This window comes from Marmota flaviventris, chromosome 5, assembly GCF_047511675.1.
Source record: "Marmota flaviventris isolate mMarFla1 chromosome 5, mMarFla1.hap1, whole genome shotgun sequence".
Taxonomy (NCBI): Eukaryota; Metazoa; Chordata; class Mammalia; order Rodentia; family Sciuridae; genus Marmota; species Marmota flaviventris.
This window is the reverse complement of record NC_092502.1, coordinates 122,794,690-122,819,917: the sequence shown is the minus strand read 5'-3', so window position 1 is coordinate 122,819,917 and position 25,228 is coordinate 122,794,690. Positions and strand designations below refer to the sequence as shown.

General features: G+C 41.3%; 1 protein-coding gene across 1 annotated transcript in view; it reads left to right on the top strand.

The window, feature by feature from the left end:
* Il31ra (interleukin 31 receptor A) overlaps positions 1–17,628 on the top strand; it is a 46,394-nt gene extending 28,766 nt beyond the window's left edge. The window contains exons 8-14 of the mRNA XM_027938178.2: positions 856–1,038; positions 2,151–2,252; positions 3,264–3,410; positions 12,320–12,460; positions 14,464–14,557; positions 15,710–15,791; positions 17,167–17,628. Of these exons, the coding sequence (XP_027793979.2) occupies positions 856–1,038; positions 2,151–2,252; positions 3,264–3,410; positions 12,320–12,460; positions 14,464–14,557; positions 15,710–15,791; positions 17,167–17,628 (1,211 nt within the window). The remainder of the gene's footprint in view (positions 1–855; positions 1,039–2,150; positions 2,253–3,263; positions 3,411–12,319; positions 12,461–14,463; positions 14,558–15,709; positions 15,792–17,166) is intronic.
* Positions 17,629–25,228: the final 7,600 nt, after the last annotated feature.

The following is a 25,228-nucleotide window of genomic DNA, read 5'->3' as shown; positions in this document are numbered from 1 at the left end:
GAGGGAACTATGCTGGAGTAGAGATCAGGTTGGGCCATGAGAGCTGGCAAAGGGGAAACAGTAACTGAGAATTTGCTGGATCCAGTGTGTTTGTCTTCATGCAAAATAAGAAATTAATGGTGTTTATAGTCAAGCGCTTTCCCCCTTTCCTAGGGAGGAGCTGTGTTTCCTACCACTGTGGAAAATGTGTTGCATTTAGAATAATTGTTCAAAAAGTTCTTGTTGAACGATGGAAAGACCAGCAATTAGTCTATATTCAGTAGAATGATTTGGAAAATTCTTTTGAAAATCCCCCAGTAAGGCAAGGCCTTTCCTCTTTTATAATTGCCACATGGCCTCTTGGAACTCTTTCCCTGCCTCTCATGATCTCCTCAATCTTGTTAGCACACTGGGCACTTTAGACCTGGCTCCTCCTATTTCTCATAACTCCTGGTTTGGTGAGCAGAAGGAGTGTGGTTTTTTCAACCAGTGCTCGCTCATTTTCAGGTCAGGATCTGTGGGCAAATCATTTATTAAGAAAAATGTCTCTGGAAAGATCAGAACTGCAAACAAGGGAAAACAGGCCAGGTAGGGGAGAAGACTGAGCCAAGGGTGCTTTTCAGTGTCCCATAACTGCTGTCACAAAATACCACAAACCATGTGCCTTAAAACAAGAGAAATTTATTGTCTCATAGTTCTGGTGGCTAGAAGTCTAAAGGTGTTAACTGAGCCATGCTGCCTCCAAACTCTTCAGGGGAGGCTGTAGTGGAAGTCCTGAACTTTGACCTTCTTTCACAATTTGGGCAATAATTGGATGCCAAGTGGTTGGGGCATTGGGTCAAGCAGCTGTGAAGCAGTCTTTGTGTCGTCTTTTAGCATTTCAGTGCATTGAGGCCATGCAGACCTACTTTGCCCAGGACCTGCTGGTGGTGGAATGGCAAAGCTCCGCTCCAGTGGTGGACACATGGATGGTTGAGTGGTTCCCAGATTTGGACTCGGAGCCCTCTGACATCTCCTGGGAATCTGTGTCTCAGGCCAGGAACTGGACAATTCCACAAGGTAACTGGTGCCAAACCTTCAAGTTCCCTCTGTGCAGGATTTGGTTTCATTTTAATCAGCTTTTAAATTTTTAACTTTGGCTTCAAAACTGTAAATGTAGTTAGTAGCATTTGACAAGCTTGTACAAGCTTACTGAAGTGTCACACTGTTTGGCATTTCCCAAGTATCGCTGGCACAGAAAACTGTGGGTCTCAGAACATGGAGCCTTTCCCTGTATCCAGGCGCAGATGAAAACACTATCCTAACACCCAGATATCTTGATCATCTTGGGGATAACACCACAGTTTGGATACTATCTGTCCTACTTAGGATACTCCCTTCTGTTTTTGCTGCCTGGTTAAGGACCTGGTTAAGGTCCCTTTCTCAGGTGACTGATATAGGGAATTGCTGATTTTCAAGTAAGTCCCTGCCCTATGCAAGATGTATAAGTGAGGCTTTAGCTTATCACTCTAGCCATTTCTGAATGCTTAGTGGCCTTCATTAGTAATGGCACCTATACTAAGAATTATACTAGTCAGGTGTGGTGGTACATGCCTGTACTCCTAGCAGCCTGGGAAGCTGGGACAGGAGGATCACAAGTTCAAAGCCAGCCTCAGCAACTTAGGGAGGCCTTAAGCAATTTAGTGAGACCCTGTCTCAAGCTGAAAAATTTAAAAAGGGGGTACTGGGGATGTGACTCAGTGGTTAAATGACCTGGTACCAAAAAAAAATTACACTCATGTAGGGAATGCAGGCAGGCAAAGGAGCCAGAATTCATGGTATCTCAGTTCTCCAGGGTGATGTGCTATTGCCAAAAGGATTAAATTTATTCTGCACTGCCCCAAATCATATGATAAAATCAGTAATGGAGAAGGGACTGGATATCTTACTTGGATGGTTTTGTAATTTTATCAGAGTAGTACAGCGTTTAATTCTAAGAATTAATTAGAAATTCTTAGAACAAAAATAGACATTATAGTTCATCAAGGAAATTGTAGAGAAATGAAGTATCTTCTGTTGGAACATTGAAATATCTTCCAAGTTATGGTCTTAGACATTAAGCATTCCTTCTACTCTGCCATACTCTACAATTAGCTTAGTTTTTTTCCCTTTCTTTCCTTTTTTTGATATAGATAAATTAAAACCTTTTCACCTCTATAACATCTCTGTGTATCCACTGATCCAAGACCTAGTGGGAGAACCATATTCCATCCAGGTGTATGCTAAAGAATGTGGTATGTATGAACAAGGCCCTGTGGGTGAAGGGAAACCATGGGGACTGTCCAATATTCAGAGAATGTTGTGAATGTCTATAGCTCATTCATGGTTGCCTGAAGATCCAATTGTGCAGCACTTCCATCTTGTAGCCATCTCTGTGTTGGATATATTGGGGTCAGGTTATAGAGTCACTAGATTTTATAGGTGGGGTAGACATTGAAGATCATCAAGTTCAATTCTCTCACTTCAAAAGTGGAAAACTGAGACTCAGAGAGGTGAAACAACTTTCTCAAAGTCACCAAAAAATTTAGTGCAAATGGAGCTGCAACCAGAAATAATAATGAAGACCAACTCAGGGACCCTATAGAGTTCATCACAAGTTAAACATGTTAAAAATTATTTTTCAATTTTTTCTCACTAGTTATACATGATAGTAGAATGTATTTTCACATATTATACCTATATGGAGTATAACTTCTCATTCTTCTGATTGTATAATCATATACACATTTAGGATAGTAATGTCTGATTCATTGTACTATCTTTCCTATTCCCATTCCCCTACCTTCCGTTCATTCCCCTTAATTTTTTTAATGTAATAAGTGCTTTAGTAGCAAATTGATCAGATTTATTTTTACCTCTGTGGAAGTTAACATATTCCAGATTCAATGTTAGAAAATAACTCCTGCTATATATGCAAAGGTAGCCCGTGGAGGCAGTGTTCAATTACTTGAAAATAGCTACACTTAACACATATAAATGAAAGAACTGGATGCCTCATTGGAGCTAGGGGTATATAAATAAAGTATTTTTCCCTATGGTCTTTGATACAACTTTTCTTATTATTTAAGATGCATGATTGCAGAAAACAATCCTTCCAAATAGGGTGACTCATCAGTTCCCTCCTCAACCTCCATTCTGCACTTCAAGGACTGTGGTTTTGGTTTGAGTAGGGACAGGGCCTCTTTGGGGAAAGGATCTGCTGGAGTGTGTTTCCATTTGGTCATTTATCTTTCTGTCCTCTCAAGCTCCATGGAGGGGTCCTATAACCAAGGCAGAAAATATTGGTGTGAACACAGTTACAATTACATGGGAAGAGATTCCCAAGAGTGAGAGAAGAGGTTTTATCAGCAGCTACACCATATTTTACCAAGCTGAAGGTGGAAAAGAATTCTGTAAGTATGCTCATGACCAAGTTGAAGAAACACAACTCCTCAGATAGATGATGTGGATAGACTTGGAAGGGTGGCTCCTGTGGTTGTAACCTGCAACCTTGCATGAATCACTTAGCTCCTTTGAGCTTTTCTGAAAACTGGGTCCCTCTTGAGTTTGGAGGTTAAATAAGAGTGAAATGACTGTACCTAAGAGTCCTATAGGAATGGCAGAAATTGATATAATTTATCTTTGACAGGCTTTGAGTGATTTTATCCCTTGATCATTTATTCCTGGGAGAGGTATGCCTGGCTTAAAGAATGGCAGAGGACCAGTAGAATAGAGGAAGGGGACCAGGGGTGGGAGGAAGGGAGGATAAGGGAGATACTGGAGAATGAATTGGATCAAGTTATACTGTTATATTGTGTGTATGTATGAATAGGCAGCAATGAATCCCACTGTTATATATGATTATAACTCATGAGCAAAAAGGAAAAAAAAAAAAAAAAAAAAAGCACACGTCAGAGGGACATGTCCTGTTTTGATGGCACTTACTTTCAAGGTTCTTTACCATGACTTCTACTGCCCACCACTATGCTGTGCTTTTTTTCTTGAGTCTACAGTATCTCCTTTTTTTAATTTAATTTTATTTTTTTTATTGGTTGTTCAAAACATTACAAAGCTCTTGACATATCATATTTCATACATTAGATTCAAGTGGGTTATGAACTCCCATTTTTACCCCAAATACAGATTGCAGAATCACATTGGTTACACATCCACATTTTTACATAATGCCATATTAGTAACTGTTGTATTCTACTACCTTTCCTATCCTCTACTATCTCCCCCTCCCCTCCCCTCCCATCTTCTCTCTCTACCCCATCTACTGTAATTCATTTCTCTCCTTGTTTTTTTTTCCCATTCCCCTCATAACTTCTTATATGTAATTTTGTATAACAATGAGGGTCTTCTTCCATTTCCATGCAATTTCCCTTTTCTCTCCCTTTCCCTCCCACCTCATGTCTCTGTTTAATGTTAATCTTTTCCTCCTGCTCTTCCTCCCTGCTCTGTTCTTAGTTGCTCTCATTATATCAAAGAAGACATTTGGCATTTGTTTTTTAGGGATTGGTTAGCTTCACTTAGCATAATCTGCTCTAATGCCATCCATTTCCCTGCAAATTCCATGATTTTGACATTTTTTAGTGCTGCATAATACTCCATTGTGTATAAATGCCACATTTTTTTTATCCATTCATCTATTGAAGGGCATCTGGGTTGGTTCCACAGTCTAGCTACTGTGAATTGTGCTGCTATGAACATCGATGTGGCAGTATCCCTGTAGTACGCTCTTTTAAGGTCTTCAGGGAATAGTCCAAGAAGGGGAATAGCTGGGTCAAATGGTGGTTCCATTCCCAGCTTTCCCAGGAATCTCCATACTGCTTTCCAAATTGGCCGCACCAATTTGCAGTCCCACCAGCAATGTACAAGAGTACCCTTTTCCCCACATCCTCGCCAGCACTTGTTGTTGTTTGACTTCATAATGGCTACTAATCTTACTGGAGTGAGATGGTATCTTAGGGTGGTTTTGATTTGCATTTCTCTGACTGCTAGAGATGGTGAGCATTTTTTCATGTACTTATTGATTGATTGTATGTCCTCCTCTGAGAAGTGTCTGTTCAGGTCCTTGGCCCATTTGTTGATTGGGTTATTTGTTATCTTATTGTCTAATTTTTTGAGTTCTTTGTATACTCTGGGTATTAGGGCTCTATCTGAAGTGTGAGGAGTAAAAATTTGTTCCCATGATGTAGGCTCCCTATTTACCTCTCTTATTGTTTCCCTTGCTGAGAAAAAACTTTTTAGTTTAAGTAAGTCCCATTTGTTGATTCTTGTTATTAACTCTTGTGCTATGGGTGTCCTATTAAGGAATTTGGAGCCCAACCCCACAATATGTAGATTGGAGCCAACTTTTTCTTCTATCAGATGCAGAGTCTCTGATTTGATATCAAGCTCCTTGATCCATTTTGAGTTAACTTTTGTGCATGGCGAGAGGAGGGGATTCAGTTTCATTTTGTTGCATATGGATTTCCAGTTTTCCCAGCACCATTTGTTGAAGATGCTATCCTTCCTCCATCGCATGCTTTTAGCCCCTTTATCAAATATAAGATAGTTGTAACTTTGTGGATTAGTCTCTGTGTCCTCTATTCTGTACCACTGGTCCACCCGCCTGTTTTGGTACCAGTACCATGCTGTTTTTGTTACTATTGCTCTGTAATATAGTTTGAAATCTGGTATCGCTATACTGCCTGATTCACACTTCCTGCTTAGAGTTGCTTTTGCTATTCTGGGTCTTTTATTTTTCCATATGAATTTCATGATTGCTTTATCTATTTCTACAAGAAATGCCGTTGGGATTTTGATGGGCATTGCATTAAACCTATAGAGAACTTTTGTTAATATCGCCATTTTGATGATGTTAGTTCTGCCTATCCATGAACAGGGTATATTTTTCCATCTTCTAAGATCTTCTTCTATTTCTCTCTTTAGGGTTCTGTAGTTTTCATTATATAAATCTTTCACCTCTTTTGTTAGGTTGATTCCCAAGTATTTTAATTTTTTTGAGGATATTGTGAATGGGGTGTTTTTCCTCATTTTCGTTTCAGAAGTTTTGTCGCTGATATACAGAAATGCCTTTGATTTATGCGTGTTGATTTTATATCCTGCCACTTTGCTGAATTCATTTATTAGTTCTAATAGTTTCTTTGTAGACCCTTTTGGGTCTTCTAGGTATAGAATCATGTCTCCTGCAAATAGTGATAATTTAAGTTCTTCTTTTCCTATTTTTATGCCTTTAATTTCTTTCGTCTGTCTAATTGGTCTGGCCAGTGTTTCGAGAACTGTATTGAATAGAAGTGGTGATAGAGGGCATCCCTGTCTTGTTCCAGATTTTAGAGGGAATGCCTTCAATTTTTCTCCATTCAGAATGATGCTAGCCTGAGGCTTAGCATAGATAGCTTTTACAATGTTGAGGTAAGTTTCTGTTATCCCTAGTTTTTCTAATGTTTTGAACATAAAGGGATGCTGTACTTTGTCGAATGCTTTTTCTGCGTCGATCGAGATGATCATATGGTTCTTATCTTTAAGTCTATTGATGTGGTGAATAACATTTATTGATTTCCGTATATTGAACCATCCTTGCATCCCAGGGATGAATCCTACTTGATCATGGTGCACAATTTTTTTGATGTGTTTTTGTATCCGATTCGCCAGAATTTTATTGATGATTTTTGCATCTAGGGTCATTAGAGATATTGGTCTGTAGTTTTCTTTCTTTGAGGTGTCTTTGTCTGGTTTCAGAATCAGGGTGATGTTGGTCTCATAGAGTGAATTTGGAAGTTCTCCCTCTTTTTCTATTTCCTGAAATAACTTGAAAAGTATTGGTATTAATTCTTCTTTAAAGGTTTTGTAAAACTCTGCTGTATACCCATCCGGTCCTGGGCTTTTCTTGGTTAGTAGTCTTTTGATTGCTTCTTCTATTTCATCCATTGATATTGGTCTGTTCAAATTGTGTGTATCCTCCTGACTCAGTCTGGGCAAATCATATGACTTAAGAAATTTATCGATGTCTTCACTATCTTCTATTTTATTGGAATATAGGTTTTCAAAATAATTCCTAATTATCTTCTGTATTTCTGTAGTATCTATTGTGATGTTGCCTTTTTCATCCCGTATGTTAGTAATTTGAGTTCTCTCTCTTCTTCTCTTCATTAGCATGGCTAAGGGTCTGGCGATCTTATTTATTTTTTCGAAGAACCAACTTTTAGTTTTGTCAATTTTTTCAAAAGTTTCTTTTGTTTCCATTTCGTTGATTTCTGCTCTGATTTTAATTATTTCTTGCCTTATGTTACATTTGCTGTTGTTTTGCTCTTCCTTTTCTAGGGCTTTGAGATGAAGTGTGAGCTCATTTATTTGTTGGTTTTTTCTTTTTTTTGGAATGACCTCCAGGCGATGAATTTCCCTCTTAAAACGGCTTTCATTGTGTCCCATAGATTCCGATATGTTGTGTCTGTATTTTCATTTATCTCTAAGAATTTTTTGATTTCCTCCTTTATGTCTTCTGTAACCCATTGATCATTCAGTAACATATTGTTCATTTTCCATGTAATGTAGGATTTTTCCTTCCTTCTTTTATCATTGATTTCCAGTTTCATTCCATTATGATCAGATAAAATGCATGGTATTATCTCCACCCCTTTATATTTACTGAGGATTGCCCTATGGCATAATATATGGTCTATTTTTGAGAAGGATCCATGTGCTGCTGAGAAAAAAGTATATCCACTTGATGATGGTTGATATATTCTATATATGTCACTTAAGTCTAGGTTATTGATTGTGATATTGAGTTCTATAGTTTCTTTATTCAACTTTTGTTTGGAGGATCTGTCCAATGGTGAGAGAGGTGTGTTGACGTCACCCATAATTGTTGTGTTGTGGTCTATTTGATTCTTGAACTTGAGGAGAATTTGTTTTATGAACGTCGCAGCACCATTATTCGGTGCATAAATATTGATAATTGTTATGTCTTATTGGGAATGGTTCCTTTTAACAGTATATAATGTCCTTCCTTATCCCTTTTGATTAACTTAGTCTTGAAGTCAATTTTATTCGATATGAGGATGGCCACCCCTGCTTGCTTACGAGGACCATGTGCGTGGTATATTTTTTCCCAACCTTTCACCTTCAGCCTGTGTATGTCTTTTCCAATCAGATGTGTCTCCTGGAGGCAGCATATTGTTGGATTTGTTTTTTTAATCCATGTTACCAGCCTATGTCGCTTTATTGGAGAGTTTAGGCCATTAACGTTTAGAGTTACTATTGATAGATGGTTTGTACTTCCAGCCATGTTTGATTATTTATCTGTTTTTTTTTAATTTAGTTTGTTTCTCCATGATTAGCTTTCCCCCCGCCCTCTGTCTTTACTGAGGCACTTCCCACTGATGGTTTTGGTTATTGTTTTTCATTTCTTCCTCGTATAGTGTTTTGCTCAAGATGCTTTGCAATGCTGGTTTTCTGGCTGCAAATTCTTTTAACTTTTGTTTATCATGAAAGATTTTTATTTCGTTGTTGTACCTGAAGCTTAATTTTGCTGGATGCAAAATTCTTGGTTGGCATCCATTGTCTTTCAGTGTTTGAAATACGTTGTTCCAGGATCTTCTCGCTTTCAGTATCTGTGATGAAAAATCCATTGTTAACCTTATTGGTTTACCCCTGAATGTAATCTGCCTCCTTTCTCTTGTAGCTTTTAATATTTTCTCTTTGTTCTGTATATTGTATATCTTCATAACAATGTGTCTTGGCATTGGTCTACTGTGATTTTGTATGCTCGGTGTCCTGTATGAATCCACAATTTGTATATCCGTTTCCTTTTTTATTTCTGGAAAGTTTTCTATAATTATTTCATTCAGCAGGTTGCTCATTCCCTTGGTTTGAACCTCTATACCTTCCTCTATCCTGATGACTCTTAAGTTTGGTTTTTTTATGTTATCCCATATCTCTTGGATGTTTTTCTTGTGATTTTTTACCAGCCTTTCTGAGTTGGCTAGACTCTTTTCAAGATGATATATTTTGTCTTCATTATCTGACGTTCTGGCTTCTACTTGCTCCACTCTGTTAGTGATACTCTCATTTGAGTTTTTAATTTGGTTTATAGTTTCCTTCATTTCTAGAATTATTGTTTGATTTTTTTTTATAATCTCTATCTCCTGATAAAGATGCTTAATTTCTTCTTTTATCTGTTTATGTAATTCATTTTAATGTGTTCTTTCACTGTTTGAATTTGCTGTCTCATATCCTCTTTAAGGTTCCATTCCATCTGTCTAAGGTAATCCTTGAGTTCTTTATTTGACCATTTTTCTGATGCCTCTAGGTCCTCTTGAATATTTAGGCTGTCCTGCATTGTTTGTACTCCTTTTCTTCCTTGCTTTTTCATGCTGCTCATGTTACTTCTTGTTCTGTTTGACTGCTGAGTTACTGTTTACTTCTATAAATTTATTTGATGCTTGGGAGGAAAGGTATTAGAATGGAAGGGAAGAAGTCACTAAAGAGAATGAGAGTAAGCAGGTAGAATTCAAGGAAGGGGGAATAAGGAAATTGAAAAGAAATGAAAAGACAAAAGAAAAAAATAGAAAATAAAAAAATTTAAAAAAATTAAAATTAAAAAAATAATAAAAAAAATTTTTAAAAAAATTTAAAAACAACAAAAAAATGAAAATGAAAAAAAACCCCAAATTTAAAAAAAATTAAAAAATTAATAAATGCAGTCTTAGAGTTTGATTAACTTCTCTTCCAGTAGGTGGAGCTGTTCCCACCGGGCCAAGCTTCTCCTCTCAATACGCGGGAACCAATCACTGTGCAGCAGCTCCTCCTCCCACACTGGGCGGGTCTCCAATCCTGAGTGCCTAGGGCCTTCTCTTGTGTCTAGTCACTTCCCCACTTTTCCTCAAGCCAGGCCCCGCTCACTGGTGACGCTCACCACAATACTGGCTACACGCCAGGTCTGCTGCTCCCGGGAGCCCTGTTTTCATGAACAACTGGGCACACTCTCCTTGTTTGCCATTCCCTCAGACCCTAAGTTTGTAGAGCTTGGGGCTGAGAACCCTCAGCGAATTTTGCTTGCCCTCCGGTAGCCATGCCCCTGGTAGCTGGTGCAAGAGACCTCAGTTGTCAGCACTGGTGGGAGCGGTAGCCGGGAGTTCCGCGCCGTGGGTCCTGCGCCACTCCTGATTCCCTCAGTCTGGCTATCGCGCTCACGGGAGAGCTGGGAGGGGCCCTTAAGGTTTCCCTGCTGTGTGGAGAGGGAAGGCTAGGGGGTTACACACCTGTCGCCGCCAGTTTCAATGGAGTTATCTCCTCCACTGCATTCTGGTGACGTCAGTTCTCTGCCATGGTGGTATCCCATGCAAATGGCGACAGTTCGTTCCCTTTGCCGGGTGACCAATGCAACGGGTGGGTCCTGACTGGCTCTCCCAAGCCCCGTTTCAATCCTGTGGCCACTGCCTATGAAGGCTCGGTTGGCATTAACCTCCGTAGGTTCAGAAGAGCCGACCAGTTGTTTCAGCGGGATCATTTAGTGCTGAGTCACAGCAGTTTGTCTGCGAGAAACAGGCGAACGGGAGCTTGAATTCAGCTGATCCAGGCTCGGTGTGTGTTCTGAGAGGCCCAGACTGTTCGCCCCAGATCCACATCAGCTCAGCATTTCCTAGTGATCCTGAGCAAACAGCATTTAGACGGTTTACGACTCCCTATGCCCGCGCAGCTGAAGAGGTCAGAGACGTGATCTCTCTGCACCCGCCGCCATGTTGGATCTCCTACAGTATCTCCGGATATCTTAAATTTTGGGATATGCTTGGATCCCTGTCTAGGATAAGGTAAAATACACATAACATAAAATTTACCCTTTTAAATAAGTTGTACAATTTATTAGCGTTAATAATATTTGCAATATTATGAAACCATCACCCCTATTTCCAGAACTTTTCTATTCTCATTCAAATAGAAACTCTGTACCCTTTAATCAGTCATTTCCTATCCCCTACTTCTTATAGCCTCTGGAATTCACCAAGCTGCTTTATGTTTCTATGTATTGCCTATTAAGGAACATCTCATATAAATATAATTAGGGCTGGGGTGTGGTTGCCAAGCATGCACAATGCCCTGGGATCAATCCTAAGTACTGCAAAATGATGAAAAATAAAAATAAATAAAGTCATACAATATGCAGCTTTCAAACTTCTTCTATGTTATAGCATTAATGAGTCCTTAGGGCCTTTTTATGATGGATTAATATTTCAGTGTATGGTTATTTGATGTTTTGTTTACACATTCATTGTTTGATGAGGCTTTGGGTTGTTTGACCTATAGATCCTATGAATAATGCTTCTATGAATATTGATGTGCAAATATCTGGGTTTTTGCTTTCAGTTCTTTTGGGTGTATACCTCAGAATGGAACTGCTGAATCATATGGTGCTTTAGCTTATTGAGACACCACCAAATTATTTTTTAAATATTTTTTTAGTTGTAGTTGGACATAATACCTTTATTTTATTTATTTATGTTTTTAATATGGTGCTGAGTATTGAACCCAGTGCCTTGCATGTGCTAGGTGAGCACTCTACCGCTAAGCCCCAGCCCCAGCCCCCACCACACCATATTTCACAATGATTACATTTCCACCAGAAATGTATAGGGTTTCAGTTTCTCTGCATCCTTGCCAACGCTTCTTACTTATCATTAAAAAAAAAACCCCCAAAACCCAAAACTATTATGGCTATTATAGTGGGTATGAAGTGGTTTCTCACTTATTTACATTTCTCTAATCCCTGCTGTTACAGTCTGTTCATGTAGTTATCCGCCATTTGTATATCTTCTTCAGAGAAATCTATCTTTAATCTTGTTGTCGATTTTAAAATCAGATTGTCTTTTTGTTGCTGTTACAAAAATTTTTTATAGTTGTGGATATAAACTTCTTATTAAACATATGATTTGCAAATATTTTCTCCAGTTTTGTGAGTTGTCTTTCATTCTTTTGGTATGTCTTTTGATGAACAAGACCTTTTAACTTTAATGAAGTTATGTTTAATCTATTTTTTCTTTTGTTGCTTGTGCTTTTGGCATCATATTTGAGAAAGCATTGTGAAATTCAAGGTCATGAAGATTTACCGTATGTTGTTTTCTAAGAGTTTTTATAGTTTTAGCTCTTATATTTAGGTCTTTGGTCCATGTTGACAGGCTAATTTTAAGCAGGTCGTGGATAGGGGTTGGAATAAGTGATGGAAGTATGGGTTCCAATGCTCTTATTTTGGTGCTACTAAAATGAAATTTTTCAGTCCACTTGACAGTGGTCCTTGATTTCTGTATTTTTCCTTTAGCCAAGACAGTCAGCTCCAGCGTCCAGCAATATGACCTGGAATCTCTGACACGAAAGACCTCTTATACTGTTCGTGTCATGGCCAGCACCAGAGCTGGGGGGAAAAATGGGACGGAGATAAACTTCAGGACATTGTCCCTCAGTGAGTATCCTTCTTGGCATTTATGGTAAGTTATTTAGAAGTAGCATTTTCCAAAGGGAAGGGAAGTCAGATGAAAGGACAGTACCTAAGTGAGAAGAACCATCTGTTCTCTGGTTCATTTGCCTTCTTGGCAGGCATATAGGTCAAGAGAGAGGTGGGGGGGCAGGCAAATTGAGAGTTGAATTTAGACCAGTTATCTTGTTCCTTCCCATGGGCAGCCCCGATCACCTCCAGGAGAAGTGATAAATTTAATACCAACTTCAGTCTGAGCATCATAGCAGCTCCTATGACAAGCCTGTCCTCCAGGTCATAGTCATCAGTTTCTGAATGTGAGAAGTTACTGCACAGTAGGGCTTTGGAGAGAAAACCTTGGTTGATTAAGAACCACTGACTCACAAGAAAGAATTTAATTTTAGCCTTTGTGAAATTTTTTGAGCAAGAAAGTGTATAATTTGCTCACCTTACCAGATTTTACATCTAAAATAGAGAAGAAGAATTTAATAAATATAACAAATAATGTATCTTCATGTGATGGCTTATTAATGCAGATGTTCAAGAGGGACAGGGAGGAGACAAAGTAAGGAGGGAGATGAAGGAGAAGAAGGAACTGTTAATTTCACCAAGTCCTTGAGTGACATAGATTAGATTTTTAAGTACATATTAAAATTTTAAGGAATGAACAATCTTTTAGATTAAAAATGAGGAATCTTACAAAGTTTTTGCAATAATTTGTGTAAGCTAAAAATTGTCTGCTTGAAGTTTTTTTGGAAGTCTCTTGTTGTTTACATTCTTAGAAGATAAAATAGGACTCTGGAAAATGTAGCATGTGTCTTTACAAAGAAAATATGTTCTGTTTCATGGACTAACTTTGCCTTCTTGGAACTCTTCTTGATATTGCTGCCTAAGAGCATTTAAAAACCCATGTTGTATTTTCATAACACTAGGCACAAAATTGTATCTGCTCAGGGAATTTTCTCCAAGGTTCAAACTGAAGGCAAGATTCTGTCTTGAAGCCTAGAAGTTCCTTAGTCTGTGGATTATAAAGCACCCCACTTCCATCTTTGACCCTCTACAATCTATTCTCTACACAGCAGCCATAGTTCCCAGGTTTACAGTCCCTGCTTAAAACCCACCAGCTCCTGCTCTTGTATTTTTAAAAAATATTTATTTATTTTTTTAGTTTTAGGTGGACACAATATATTTATTTTATTTTTATGTGGTGCTGAGGATTAAACCCAGTGCCTCATGCATGCCAGGCAAGCACTCTACTACTGAGCCACAACCCCAGCTCCTGCCCTTCTATTTTAAATGAAATCCAAACTCCTCCTCATGGCTTTCAGGGTCCCTCATCATCTGTCCCTTGCTGATCTCACTTTCTGTCACTTCTGCTTCTGTGTTCTCTGATTTGTTCCTGCTTCAAAGCTTTTGCTCCTCCCAGGAATGCGTTTCTCTATACTTTCGCATGGCAGGTCCCTCTCATTGTTAAGGACAGCTCACATGTGGCTTCTTCCTTGGTCACCCTATCTGATGTTTCTACCCTGCTTTCCACCTTATCCTAGTTACTCTATTATTCTGTTTTATCTGAATCAATCTTGTTGTTTATTGTCTTAATCCAGGTATGGGAACATAGACTCCCTGTGAGGAGGCATCTTCTATTTCTTGCTTATTGTGTTTGTTTTATTACTCACAATGGTGTTTGGTAAATGACAGATGCTCAGTAAATATTTGTTGAGTGAATGAAGTTGGATGATGGCTTTGGTAAGCTCAATGTCTATCAAATACAATGTCATAACATCTGTCACATCAGCAGGGAGGAGACAGCTAGGTGGGGAACCATGAATCTCAGGTTTTTTTTTTTTTAAATAGAAAGAAATTGAATTTATTTGAAAGAAAACTAATAAGAAATGTTGATGAGCTACTAGAAGAAAAAGTTAATCTTTGATTTTTGTCAAGAAAGTGAAGAACTTGGCTTGCAAAAGACTTTTCTTCTCCTTTCCCCAAAGGTGTCTTTGAGATTGTCCTTATAACTTCTCTGGTTGGAGGAGGACTTCTTATATTCACTGTCCTGACTGTGGCCTCTGGTCTCAAAAAAGCAATGTGAGTTTATACGTAATAGTAGGTGCTTTAAAACCTAGGGATGGAAAAGGGTGGAAGACATCATGGGCACATGATACAAGAGGCCACCATGAAGATATTGGTAGATATTTATTGAGATCATTAAGGGTCACTTTCTGTGGTTCATAAGAAGACCAATCAGGAGGACTTTCACACCTGCACAGCTTCACACACTAGGTTAAGGCCTTTCTGAGGCAGGGAGTGTCGGCTGCTCTTCCATTTGAGACTAGAGTTGCTAGAGGGACCCCGACAATGGCAAGAGGCAGAGCAGGGAGTTTTGTACTTCTGGGATTAGAACATTGACCAGTTGTATGACACTAAAATTTTGTTCCTTGCTTGTGGTACAGTGTTGAAGAGCTGGCTGCAGGGACATTTGTCCTTCTTACTCTGTCTAGTGTGGAGAAGGAAGCCTGTCTTCAGGATCTTGTGTTTCTCCTCACAGTGAGCCTCATGCTTCCCTGAAGGTCCTTCTTGGTAGAGCTCTCTCTCCACATTGGACACTTGTAGGTCAAGCAGCTGTGTTTAGTTAATAATTAAGCTAATGTAAACCTCAGTTACCAACCATAGATTGTGTCCAAATCATCCACAAACTTTTTGTACTTTATACACTTGACTAATTTTTCTCAATTTTTAGCCTCCATCAGAATTGAGCCCTGCCCCAAGGGTTTCTGATTCTGGGTTCTGGAGTGAAGCCCAATAATTTTCATATGCAATGAGCTCTTTTTGCATTTGCAATGGTGCTGCAAATTGGAATCCACTAAAGTAGTAGCTTAAAAGTGTTGCCTTTCCAAGGGAATAACTCAAAGGAATGACTGTGATGGTGCAGTTTTCAGCATCAGTACAGGTGTAAAGACTCAGGGGTGGGAGAGAAAGGAAAAAAGGAACAGCTTTACAAGGGGAGAGGTCTCCTCCCATCACATTTCATAGATAGTTTACAACTTCCCTTCCCAAACTAATTCACTTTCCCCATCTCTGCCAGGAGACCAGCAGCTTGCCCTTAGTTAGTTAGTGGGGAGCCATGCAGTACTCTTTAGCAAACCTCACTGTTCTGCCTCAGCCATGCAGCATGTGTAAGACACTTTGTGAACTTACCTCCTGTTTTTTTTTTTTTTCTTTTTTCTTATCTCTCATTAGCAAGTTGACTCACCTGTGTTGGCCCATTGTCCCCAACCCTGCTGAAAGTAGTATAGCCACGTGGCATGGAAATGACTGCAAGGTAAACAAACAACACCACTGTTTCTGTTCAGGAAGTCATTGTGGGCTGGTGTGGGAAGTGACCAGATGAGTGGAGCTGTGGGGAAGTCGTGAGCTGGGCTTTTATTTAGGGTTCATATAGAGAGAACTCGAGGTTGGAAAGTTCCAGGGAACATCTGGTAGGGCAGATGGAATCAGCCTTCCTGGAATGACTTTGACCTTGTACTCTGCACAAGAGGAAAGGACTTATTGGCAAGGATCCAGTGTGTTCTCAGCATGGGGCTGGTCTTGTAAAGCTTGGTGCTGAAGAAAGACCCCAACCCTATCCTCAATGATTTGATAGTCTAATGAGAGAGAGAGAGAGAGAGAGAGAGAGAGAGAGAGAGAGAGAGAGAGAGAGAAAGAGAGAGAGAAGTAAAGAAAGAGAAAAATGGAGGGGGAGGAGAGGGAGGAGTAGGAGGTAGCTTCGCTATAAGATTTGAGGTCATTTAAAAAGCAGACAAGAACAAATTAATCTAGGGACCACCTAGAGACCCTGAGGGGATGTGACAATCATGGCGATCCAAAGGCTGCCTCAAATCATTTTTCTCAGACTGAGAAAATTAGAGTCACCTTATGTAATTGGGGGTTAGGGTTTTCTAGTATATTTTCTTTAAGTAGAAACCCTCCTGTTTCTAAGTTTTTATATTGAAAATTGTTATGAAATTTCTAAGGTATAATTTCTTGCTTAAGTAGGAATAGGCCCCATCAAATATAATAACCTTTAAATCTTTATTGTGGAAAGATTATTACCAGTTTTTCCTTGTTACAGGCATTACAAATATTAGCCCTTGTTTCATCTCAGAAGTCTTCTGTGGCATGGGCATTTTTGGTGAAAATGAATTTCTATTTTCTCCCTCTTCAGTCTTAAGTCACCCTCTTCACTTTTCTACTTACTGAAAGTTATCTAGAGAATAAATGAATTCATAGGCAGTGTGGTCTGATGACTGAAGTGCTTTTTGAATAATCTGCAAGCCAGCTCTCAGCAAGCACTGATTAATCGCCTACTGTGTATCAGGCCTGGGCGAGATCCTGGGGATACAAGATGACAAGGACACATCTGGTGGTATTGGGCAGGACTGTCAGGGATATAGTTTTTCCATCTCCAAAAGTTCTAAATTTGGTACTCCCATCTTGCCTGGGATTTTGTGAACATTGTGTGGAAAATAGCCTTGAGCTCTCTGGAAGACTTCTTTGAATACAAGGTGCTGTTTCTCAGGAGCTGTTGCTTCACTCTTGCCAAGCTCACATGGTTGGCCATCACTTCTGAGCCAGGGAGGAAGGTGGATTGCTGTTTGAGGGGTTGGGACTTTGGTGACCCAAGTTCAATGAGGGGTATGTCCCTTTTTCTTTTCCAGAATAAGCCAAATCTTAAGGAATTTGATGACTCTGTGAACACAGAAGATAGCATCCTAAAATCATATTGTGTTCCCAGTGACCTCATTGACAAGTTGGTGGTGAACTTTGAGAATTTTTTGGAAGAGGTGTCCATAGAAGAAGCTGAAAAGGGCCAGGAAAACATTTGGGGAGGAGAAAGGAATGAGTATGTAACCTCCCCCAACAGGCCTGACTGTCCTCCAGAAAAGAGTTCGCAGGTTTTAACTGAGATTCCTTCCAGAAAATCTGAACTCTCAAAGTTAGAAATGTCAGAAGATAACTCTTCAGAAGTTGAAGAGCAATTTCTCTCTTCTGGTGAAAGTTTAGGACCAGACTATTTCTATGAGGAAGGAGCATTAAATCCATATTTGAAAAATTCAGTAACAACCAGAGAATTTCTTGTGCATGAAAAACTTCCAGACCAAACCAAGACAGAAGTCTAAAGGCCACCATGGTAGGAGACCCTTAGTCTCAGTGTGGATGACCTGGCCTAGAGAAGATATCAAGACTTGGCAAGAAGCGCTTCTTTGGCCCCTTCCGCATTCTGCCTGGATTGAAGAAATTTCCCCTGCCCTGAGCTAATAGTTGGGCTTGCCTGGCACAGGTGTGAACTTGTGCTGGGGAGAAGAAGAGACGTGGTAGGCCTGAGTGCTTTGTAGAGGAAAAGAAGTTATTTTCTTTTGTTCAGATAATAAGCTCCATTGAAGGACTCCTTGACACATTGACTAAAAATGAAGACCCAGGTTCTGAACTCAAAAGACTTCTTAGGTGGACATCTGGTCTCCCTAGGAATTGAGTCATGGTCACAGCCTTTGCTATAGGGCTATCCCTTATAGTTCCCAGAGGGACTGTGCCAGAAGATTGTTTTTGGTTGGTGCTTGGTGGTCTGGTGGGAACCTGTGTTCTATTCTTCCCACGTAGCCCTAATATCTTACTCTTCTCAACACAGAGGCCTAGAAATGGAGTAGAATTTTCTAATGGTGTGCCTGAGCCTCTTCATAGTCCTTGCTAAATTTCAAGTGTGTACAGCAACATCCCACCCAGAACTTTTCACCCAGTTTTTTTTTTTTTTTGTATTGGTTATTTTATTGAACCCATGGCCTCAACTTGCTAGGCAAGCACTCTGTCACCAAATCATATCCTGAGCCCTTTACCTTTGCTGGAGCAAAGGAGCAGAAGTCCTGTCCCAGCCTACAGGCCATTTTCCAGCTTCTGCTGCCCTTCCATCTTGCTCCCATGCCTGGGAGTAAAAAGGCACCCAACATTGAGTGGTTTTTGTATAGGGATGCTGACCCCTCACACTGGTTCAGAGCCCAGGAATGCTTACTGAGCACACCCTTGAAAGTCCTCTTCCCAGCAGGGGCTGAGCAAGACCTTGGGACATGCAATGCAATTCCACCACAAGGACTTCTCCTTTGCTCCAGCTAAGCACAGAGCTCGTGACAATTAGTGCAGCCTTTGGTGAAAGTGCCGATTCGGGATTCCTTGCTGAGACTGTGGCCTGCATGGTGGGGGAAAAGGGCATGTAGCCTGGGATACAGGGATGGCCAGGAAATGACTGAGCAGCCTAAAGGACCATGAACCCAGCATTTTCAGCCAGAAAGGCTGATAGTATTTTTTCAAAGAGACTTCTAGAAGTTAGTACTTGTGTTGCAGATATGAACTTCACAGGCTTACAACTTAGGTGCACAAATATTGCTTTACTTTCCTATAACTAAAATTAATTGCTAGTGCACGACATTTCAAATCTGGTGGGCCAATATGGTGACTTCTGAGTTCCTCTGGGTTTGTAATTCGGTCACAGTTGGGACTTTGACCTTCCAGGTCCTCTCTGGGAGTGATGCTGAGAATGTTCAATGGAACACTCTCAAATGGAACACAATGGGGTAGGGTAGCCACTCAGTGGAATCCTCTGGGATCATGTATTTTTCTAGCCATGGTTTTGTTGCTGGTTTTATGTTTGTGCCTGTATCTCCTCCTGTCCCTGTGGAGTCACCTGTTACTGTCCTCAGCTGCATTCTTACCATGGGCACAGGAAGGTGTGGCTGCTCTCCCAACCCTGTCTCCCTCCTCATTATGTTCAAATGAGAATCCTCATGAGGTTTAAGGTGGCTGCAGACCCAGTCCCAGGGCTTTTCAGGCCTAGTTTTCAGAACAGTGACTGCTGGTAAACCTGTGAGTGAGAGAAGCACGAAGCAGGCATTGGGGAATGAGACCGTTGGCTTCTAGCTCACCCCCTTACCCCTTCATCCTGCTTTCAAGCCTGGGAGGAGAAAGAAGCCAAACAAAAGGGGTACCTGCACGCCTGTAATCCCAATGGCTCAGAAGGCTGAGGCAGGAAGATTGCAAGTTCAAAGTCAGACTCAGCAATTTAACAAGGTCCTAAACAACTCAGTGAGATCCTGTGGGAGGTGTGTGGGGGTGGAGAGCCTCGAACCTCACCATCTTGTCTGTCTTATATCTGATGAGGCTTTTTTTTTTTTTTTTAATAAATACTGGGGATTGAACTCAGAGGCACTCTACCACTGAGCCTTATCCCCAGCCCTATTTTGTCTTTTATTTAGACACAGGGTCTCACTGAGTTGCTTAGTGCCTCGCCGTTGCTGAAGTTGGCTTTGAACTTGCCAACCTCCTTTCTTAGCCTCCCAAGCCACTGGGTTTACAGGCATGCACCTGATGAGGCTTTTGAATCTGAACATTCAATAATTTGATGGCTAGGGAGTGAGAAGGATCCCAAATGGCTCCAGTGACTGGATTCGAAAATGAAAATATTGCTTTCTGCCCGCACCTTCTTAGTCACTGAGGCTGACTTGGTAGTTGGCAGATGCCGCCCAGCCCTTCCTCTGTTTCATTTCTTCTTCCCTTTTCTCACTTCTGGCCTCCTGTCTTTTGCTTCTTCCCCCTACTCCCAGAGCATCATTTCAACTCTTCCTCTTTATTTTCTTGTTTTATTTATTTTTTCTTTTCTTTCCTCTCCATTCCCATCAGCCTCCCTCCATCATCTGCCCTGTTTACTTTCGTTGCCTTCCAGGGGTAGGGAGCTGAGGCTCTCTGCTTTGCTCTAGGTAGACCCAAGGTGGCCTCACTGAAGCCAGTCCAGGGGGCTGCTCACTCAGCTCTCCAGTGCAGACTCAGGGCCAGGCCTCCAAGCTCAGAAACCACTGGTGGCTTCTTCTTCTGGATCAAGTCCCCAAGTCTCCCCACTCCCAGAATCCTGGGCTGCTTCTGTGATTAGAGAAAGGCCATCTGTGTTTTCTGTCAAAGAGGCATTGTGAGGACACAAGCAAGGAGACTTGCGTTTTAGCAAAGTCATTAAAAACAGACAAAATCCCTTTTAAAAGAGTTTTCTAGGACTCTGGAAACCCTGCAAAACAATTGGGTTGGTGCCCAATGGTGTCCTCTTTTTTACAATAATAGAAAAAAAAGTCAAGAAAAGTCAGAGAAACCAATCTGTGTTATTTATTTATTTACTTTTTTACAATGAAGCCTTCCTTCTCGTCCTGGAGGCAGCAAAGTGGAGATACTGTGTGGGGCTTTTGGAAGAGGCGGGAGGGGAAGAGTTGAGAAAGGAGCCCTAGGGTAGGCCCCTCTGAGGCCTGCTGTTCCTCCCTGTGTGCTGGGGTGTCTGGCCACCCAGGGCTGACCTGTCCTCCTTTCCAGGATGCCTTTAGTTGCTGGTACTGCTGCGGGCACACTACTGCCCAGGGGGTCTCAAACCATGGCCCTTGAGCCAAATCCTGGCCTTGTTTTGGTGGGACTATCAGCTGATAATGGTACTGGCATTTTCAACAGTTGAAAACAAAATCAAAGAATGTTTCATGAAGTGAAAACATATGAAATTAAAGTTTCAGTGCACATAAATAAAGCTTCATTGGAACCCAGCCTTACTCATTGTCCATTCATCATCTGTGGCTGCTTCTCCCTGTCAAGGCAAATGAGACAGTTGTGTCTGCAGAGCCTGTGATGCTCACCATCTGGCCCTTGCAGAAAGTGCGTGGAAGCCTGCTGTAGCTGATGCATGTGAGGCTCTGGATGCATTATGTTTTAACTTTGAGTTAGCTGTGAATCTTAAAAAGTCAGGATTTGTCATTCTGGATCTCCAGGTGAATAGGGACTGGCTGCTTTAGAAGGGCACACAGTCTCTGGCTCCCCCAATCCTTATCGCTTCCCACCTCCTGCCCACAGCTGAGGTGGAGAGTTGGTGTCTGTTTATCATTCTCACCAGTCCTTAACTGTGATTTGGCCTCTCAATCTCCACTCTTAGACTTCCTGGAGGTAATTTTGATTGTCAGGAGTAGGAGGGTGCTGCTGGCATCTAGTGGATAGAAGCCAGCAGTGCTGGTAATCATCCTACCATGTTGGGCCCCAAATGACGGCAGTGTCGAGGATGAGAACCCTGTCCTGCCTAGACTCTGCCTTTGAGGCTCATAGGGTTCTCCTGGGTGTCACTCAAGCATCCACAGATACCTCTAGATCTCTTCCCCCACTTCCCCTCTCTCAAGTTGAAGCTTGTCTTGGTCTTAATATTAAAAATTCCGAGAACTTTAAATACCAATTATTTACATCATTCCTGATTCACTCGTGGCATGATATATGTACACCTGTATACATTTTCATCTGTGTGCAAGTATATATTGAATCTATTGTATTCTACCTTTACTTTCATTTATTAGTTCATATATAAAATGCATGCATGAATATAGTTTGTAGCATTTTGAATGGTCATCCATACTTCTGCTTTGTACCTTCATATTATGGTTTGTTAAGGACTTACTTAGTTGATAGGATTATTATTATTAAAGTGGTACCAGGGATTGAACCCAGAGGCACTTAACCACTGAGCCACATCCTTATCCCTTTTTATATTTTATTTAGAGAAAGGGTCTCACTGAGTTGCTTAGGGCCTCACTCAGTTGCTGAGGCTGGCCTTGAACTCGAAATCATCCTGCCTCAGCCTCCCAAGCCGCTGGATTACAGGCATGTGTTGCCCGCCTGACTAGTTGATAGTCTATTTTAAATATCTTCCTAGTATAGAGAGAGTGCAGCAAACATCTTTGTACAAAATTTTCTTTTTTGACCTTTGTCCTATCTCCTTGGAGCTGTTTCCAAAAGTGAATAGCTGAGTCATAGCTTATGTTTATTGTCACATCCTGCATGATTGCACTCCCCCAAATGCTATAGTTACTTACAGTATCATCAGAGATGTATGTCTGAGGTATCTTTTGTCCATTTCCACTGATAATCATCTGTTTACTGCTGTAAACTTGATTTTGCTTTCATTAATTGTTTGATGCAAATGTTAATGACTGATAAGGCCTCTCTATAATCAAAGTGTGTTACAATGCTGGTGTCTTGCACTCATATTGTGAGAATCCAAAAGAGTGGAATGTGACAAAGTATGCTAGCAGACCTCATTCCCTCCACAGCTGTCACTGGACACTGGGGTCCATGGGAGAGTTTTCTCAGCAGCACAAACAGCCCCAGTTCATGTTGGAAGTGTCCAGAGGCCACCTTTGCCCTCTGTGCTGAGCTCTGTGCAGGGTGGGTCCTGAGCAAGATGGCTGCCTGTGCTGTGGGAGACAGCAACAGGAAGAACTCAGGTGAGGGCAGAACCTGCAGTCAGCAGAGGCTCCCATGCTAGTTCAGGGGAAGTTAGATTTATGTTCTACCAATATCATGTTTAGGAATGGAATTCTCTTGTCCTACTCAACTTTAATATGTGTGGAGTAGGATGCCAGAAATGTGTCCCAAAGCCTGGACTTGGAAATAGAAATCAAAATGTGCAAACCAGAAGAGGCTTGCAGAGTGTTCTGGAAGATTGTGGCAACAAGGAAGATGGAACCTGTGTACTCAGGAGGCTGGCTATGCCCTTTCCCACAGACTGATCATCTGTTCACGCAATACAGGGCGTGGAAATGTGCACTATCAAGTTGAGGATGGAAACATGGCCATGACAATGGGAGTAGCTTTTAAACTGCTTTATTATAAGTGCATTTGTATTTTAACCTGTCAGACAATAAATCTGTAATGCCATTTTTACGTAATGCTATGCCTCTCTTTTAAAGTTTTGCCTACTCAGATGTTTAAATGTGAACATGGCAGAGGTCAGGGAGTCTAGTGGTTATGGGAAAGAGCCACAGATGACTGGACTTACCAGGTTAGCCATGCTTTTGCACTTCCTGGCAACTATTTGGCGAGGCTTTCACATCTTCCTATTTAATTCCTCATGGCAGTGTCTCTACACTCCTCCCAGCTCCTTGAGTTCCCTCCAAGTTTCACCTCACTGCTCTCAGCAGATGACAACATCCCCACCTTACTGAGTGTGTACCACCAGCCTTTCTCTCTTGTCCTGTTCAGGCCAGACTCCTGGGAAGGGCTCAAGGTGGCAGGTGGCCCTGCTCCTTCCCTGAGCTCTGCCCCCCATCTCTTGGCAGGTTCAACTTCCTTTCTGGCCATTCCTTTCCTCAGCTTCCAAACATGCTCCCTCTCAGCACTTCCATCTTAAAAGAAGGAAAAGAAAGGGCTCCCTCCATCTTCATTCCCCGCTGGCTTTCTGTGGTTTAAGGGTGGGGTCCTCATTCTGTGTAGCAGCTTCTCCAAACATCTTTTCCTTTTTGGGTAGAGAGAGAATTGCACTACTCCACTTTATGGAGGCATAGGAAGTGAGCAGTTGAAAGCAGACAATTTTGGGACAGAGAATAAAGTCACCAGAACAGATGAAAAAGTGCCCCAATGTAAGGCGAATATCTAGTCATCCTTCCAGGACAAGCTCCGGAGCAGGGCGATATTTCACATAGTTACCCTGTCCTGTTCATTACTAAGGTGACAAAGAACTAACGTTTATCAGCACTTACCTTGTTTCAGGCACTGAGCCAAGGACACCGCATGTGTAATTCAGAAACCCCATGACCTCTCTGTGGGGGTCAGCAGGATTATGCACTTACAGGTGGGGAAACTGAGCTTAAAAGGCTAGGGGATTTGGCTAAGGCTCTGTAACAGGAAGTGGTGGGTTGGAACCCCAGCCTCTGATCCCCCTTGTACTATTCTGTCTCTGGTTATAATAAAGATGGCTTTGTTAACTGGTGATAACAATTAATTGAATATTTCAAAATAGCTAGTAGTATGTTCAGTGTCTCACACACAACCACACACACACACACACGCGTGCGCTTGCACATACACACGAAGATCTGAGGTGATGGATATGCCACTTTCCCTTATCCTGATCATTACAGGGTAATGTGACATTGAAATGTCACATTGTAATGTCTTATTGCTGCTGTAACACATGACCATAATTTTAATTAAACAACACAAATTTATTATTTTATAGTAGTGTTGGTTGGAAGTTCAACATAGGTCTCATCAGGCTAAAATTAAGGATTGTATGTGTCAATTGAAGAAGGAAGAGAGAAGACAAAAGAAAATGGAAGAAAGAAGAGAGAAAACAAAAGAAAGAAAAAGGAAGGAAGGAGGAGGCCATGAAGTAGAGAGAGATGAAGGGGCGTGCAGACTTGGTGGTGTGGAAGACCTTGAGGGTTTCTTCTTGGAGGGCCATATACACCCTTCCCCTCTTCCCTGGGTGCCTGCTAGGACCTCTGAGATGGGTTTTAGAGTGAGAGAACTGTCTGAGAGAATTCTGAGAGAAATGTCTCTAGGGAGCAGGAGGAAGGAGGAGGCATGCCCGTGTCCACAGCACAGAAATGACAAGTAGAGAGAAGACCAAAGGACCCTGGGTGGGCTTGAGATGACTGCAGATGCAAGAAGAGGTACCATGACAGAGTGTAGGTGCTGTGAGCTCCTGGAGGACTTGGGCAGGGCAGAGGGGGGTCTAGGGAAAGGATGGCCTTTGCATGGTTGTTGGAATGGGTACCACATGTGACTTTCTTCTTCCCATTCCTTCCTGATTCTTCCTCCCACTCCTTCCCTTTTCCTTTCCCCATTCCTCCCAAGTCACTCTTGTGCTTTTGGCTAGCCTGCCCTTGAGCCTGGGAGTTCCCCGGGTTTCAGTCCTGGGTGGACAGCTCACTCCACATGATGACC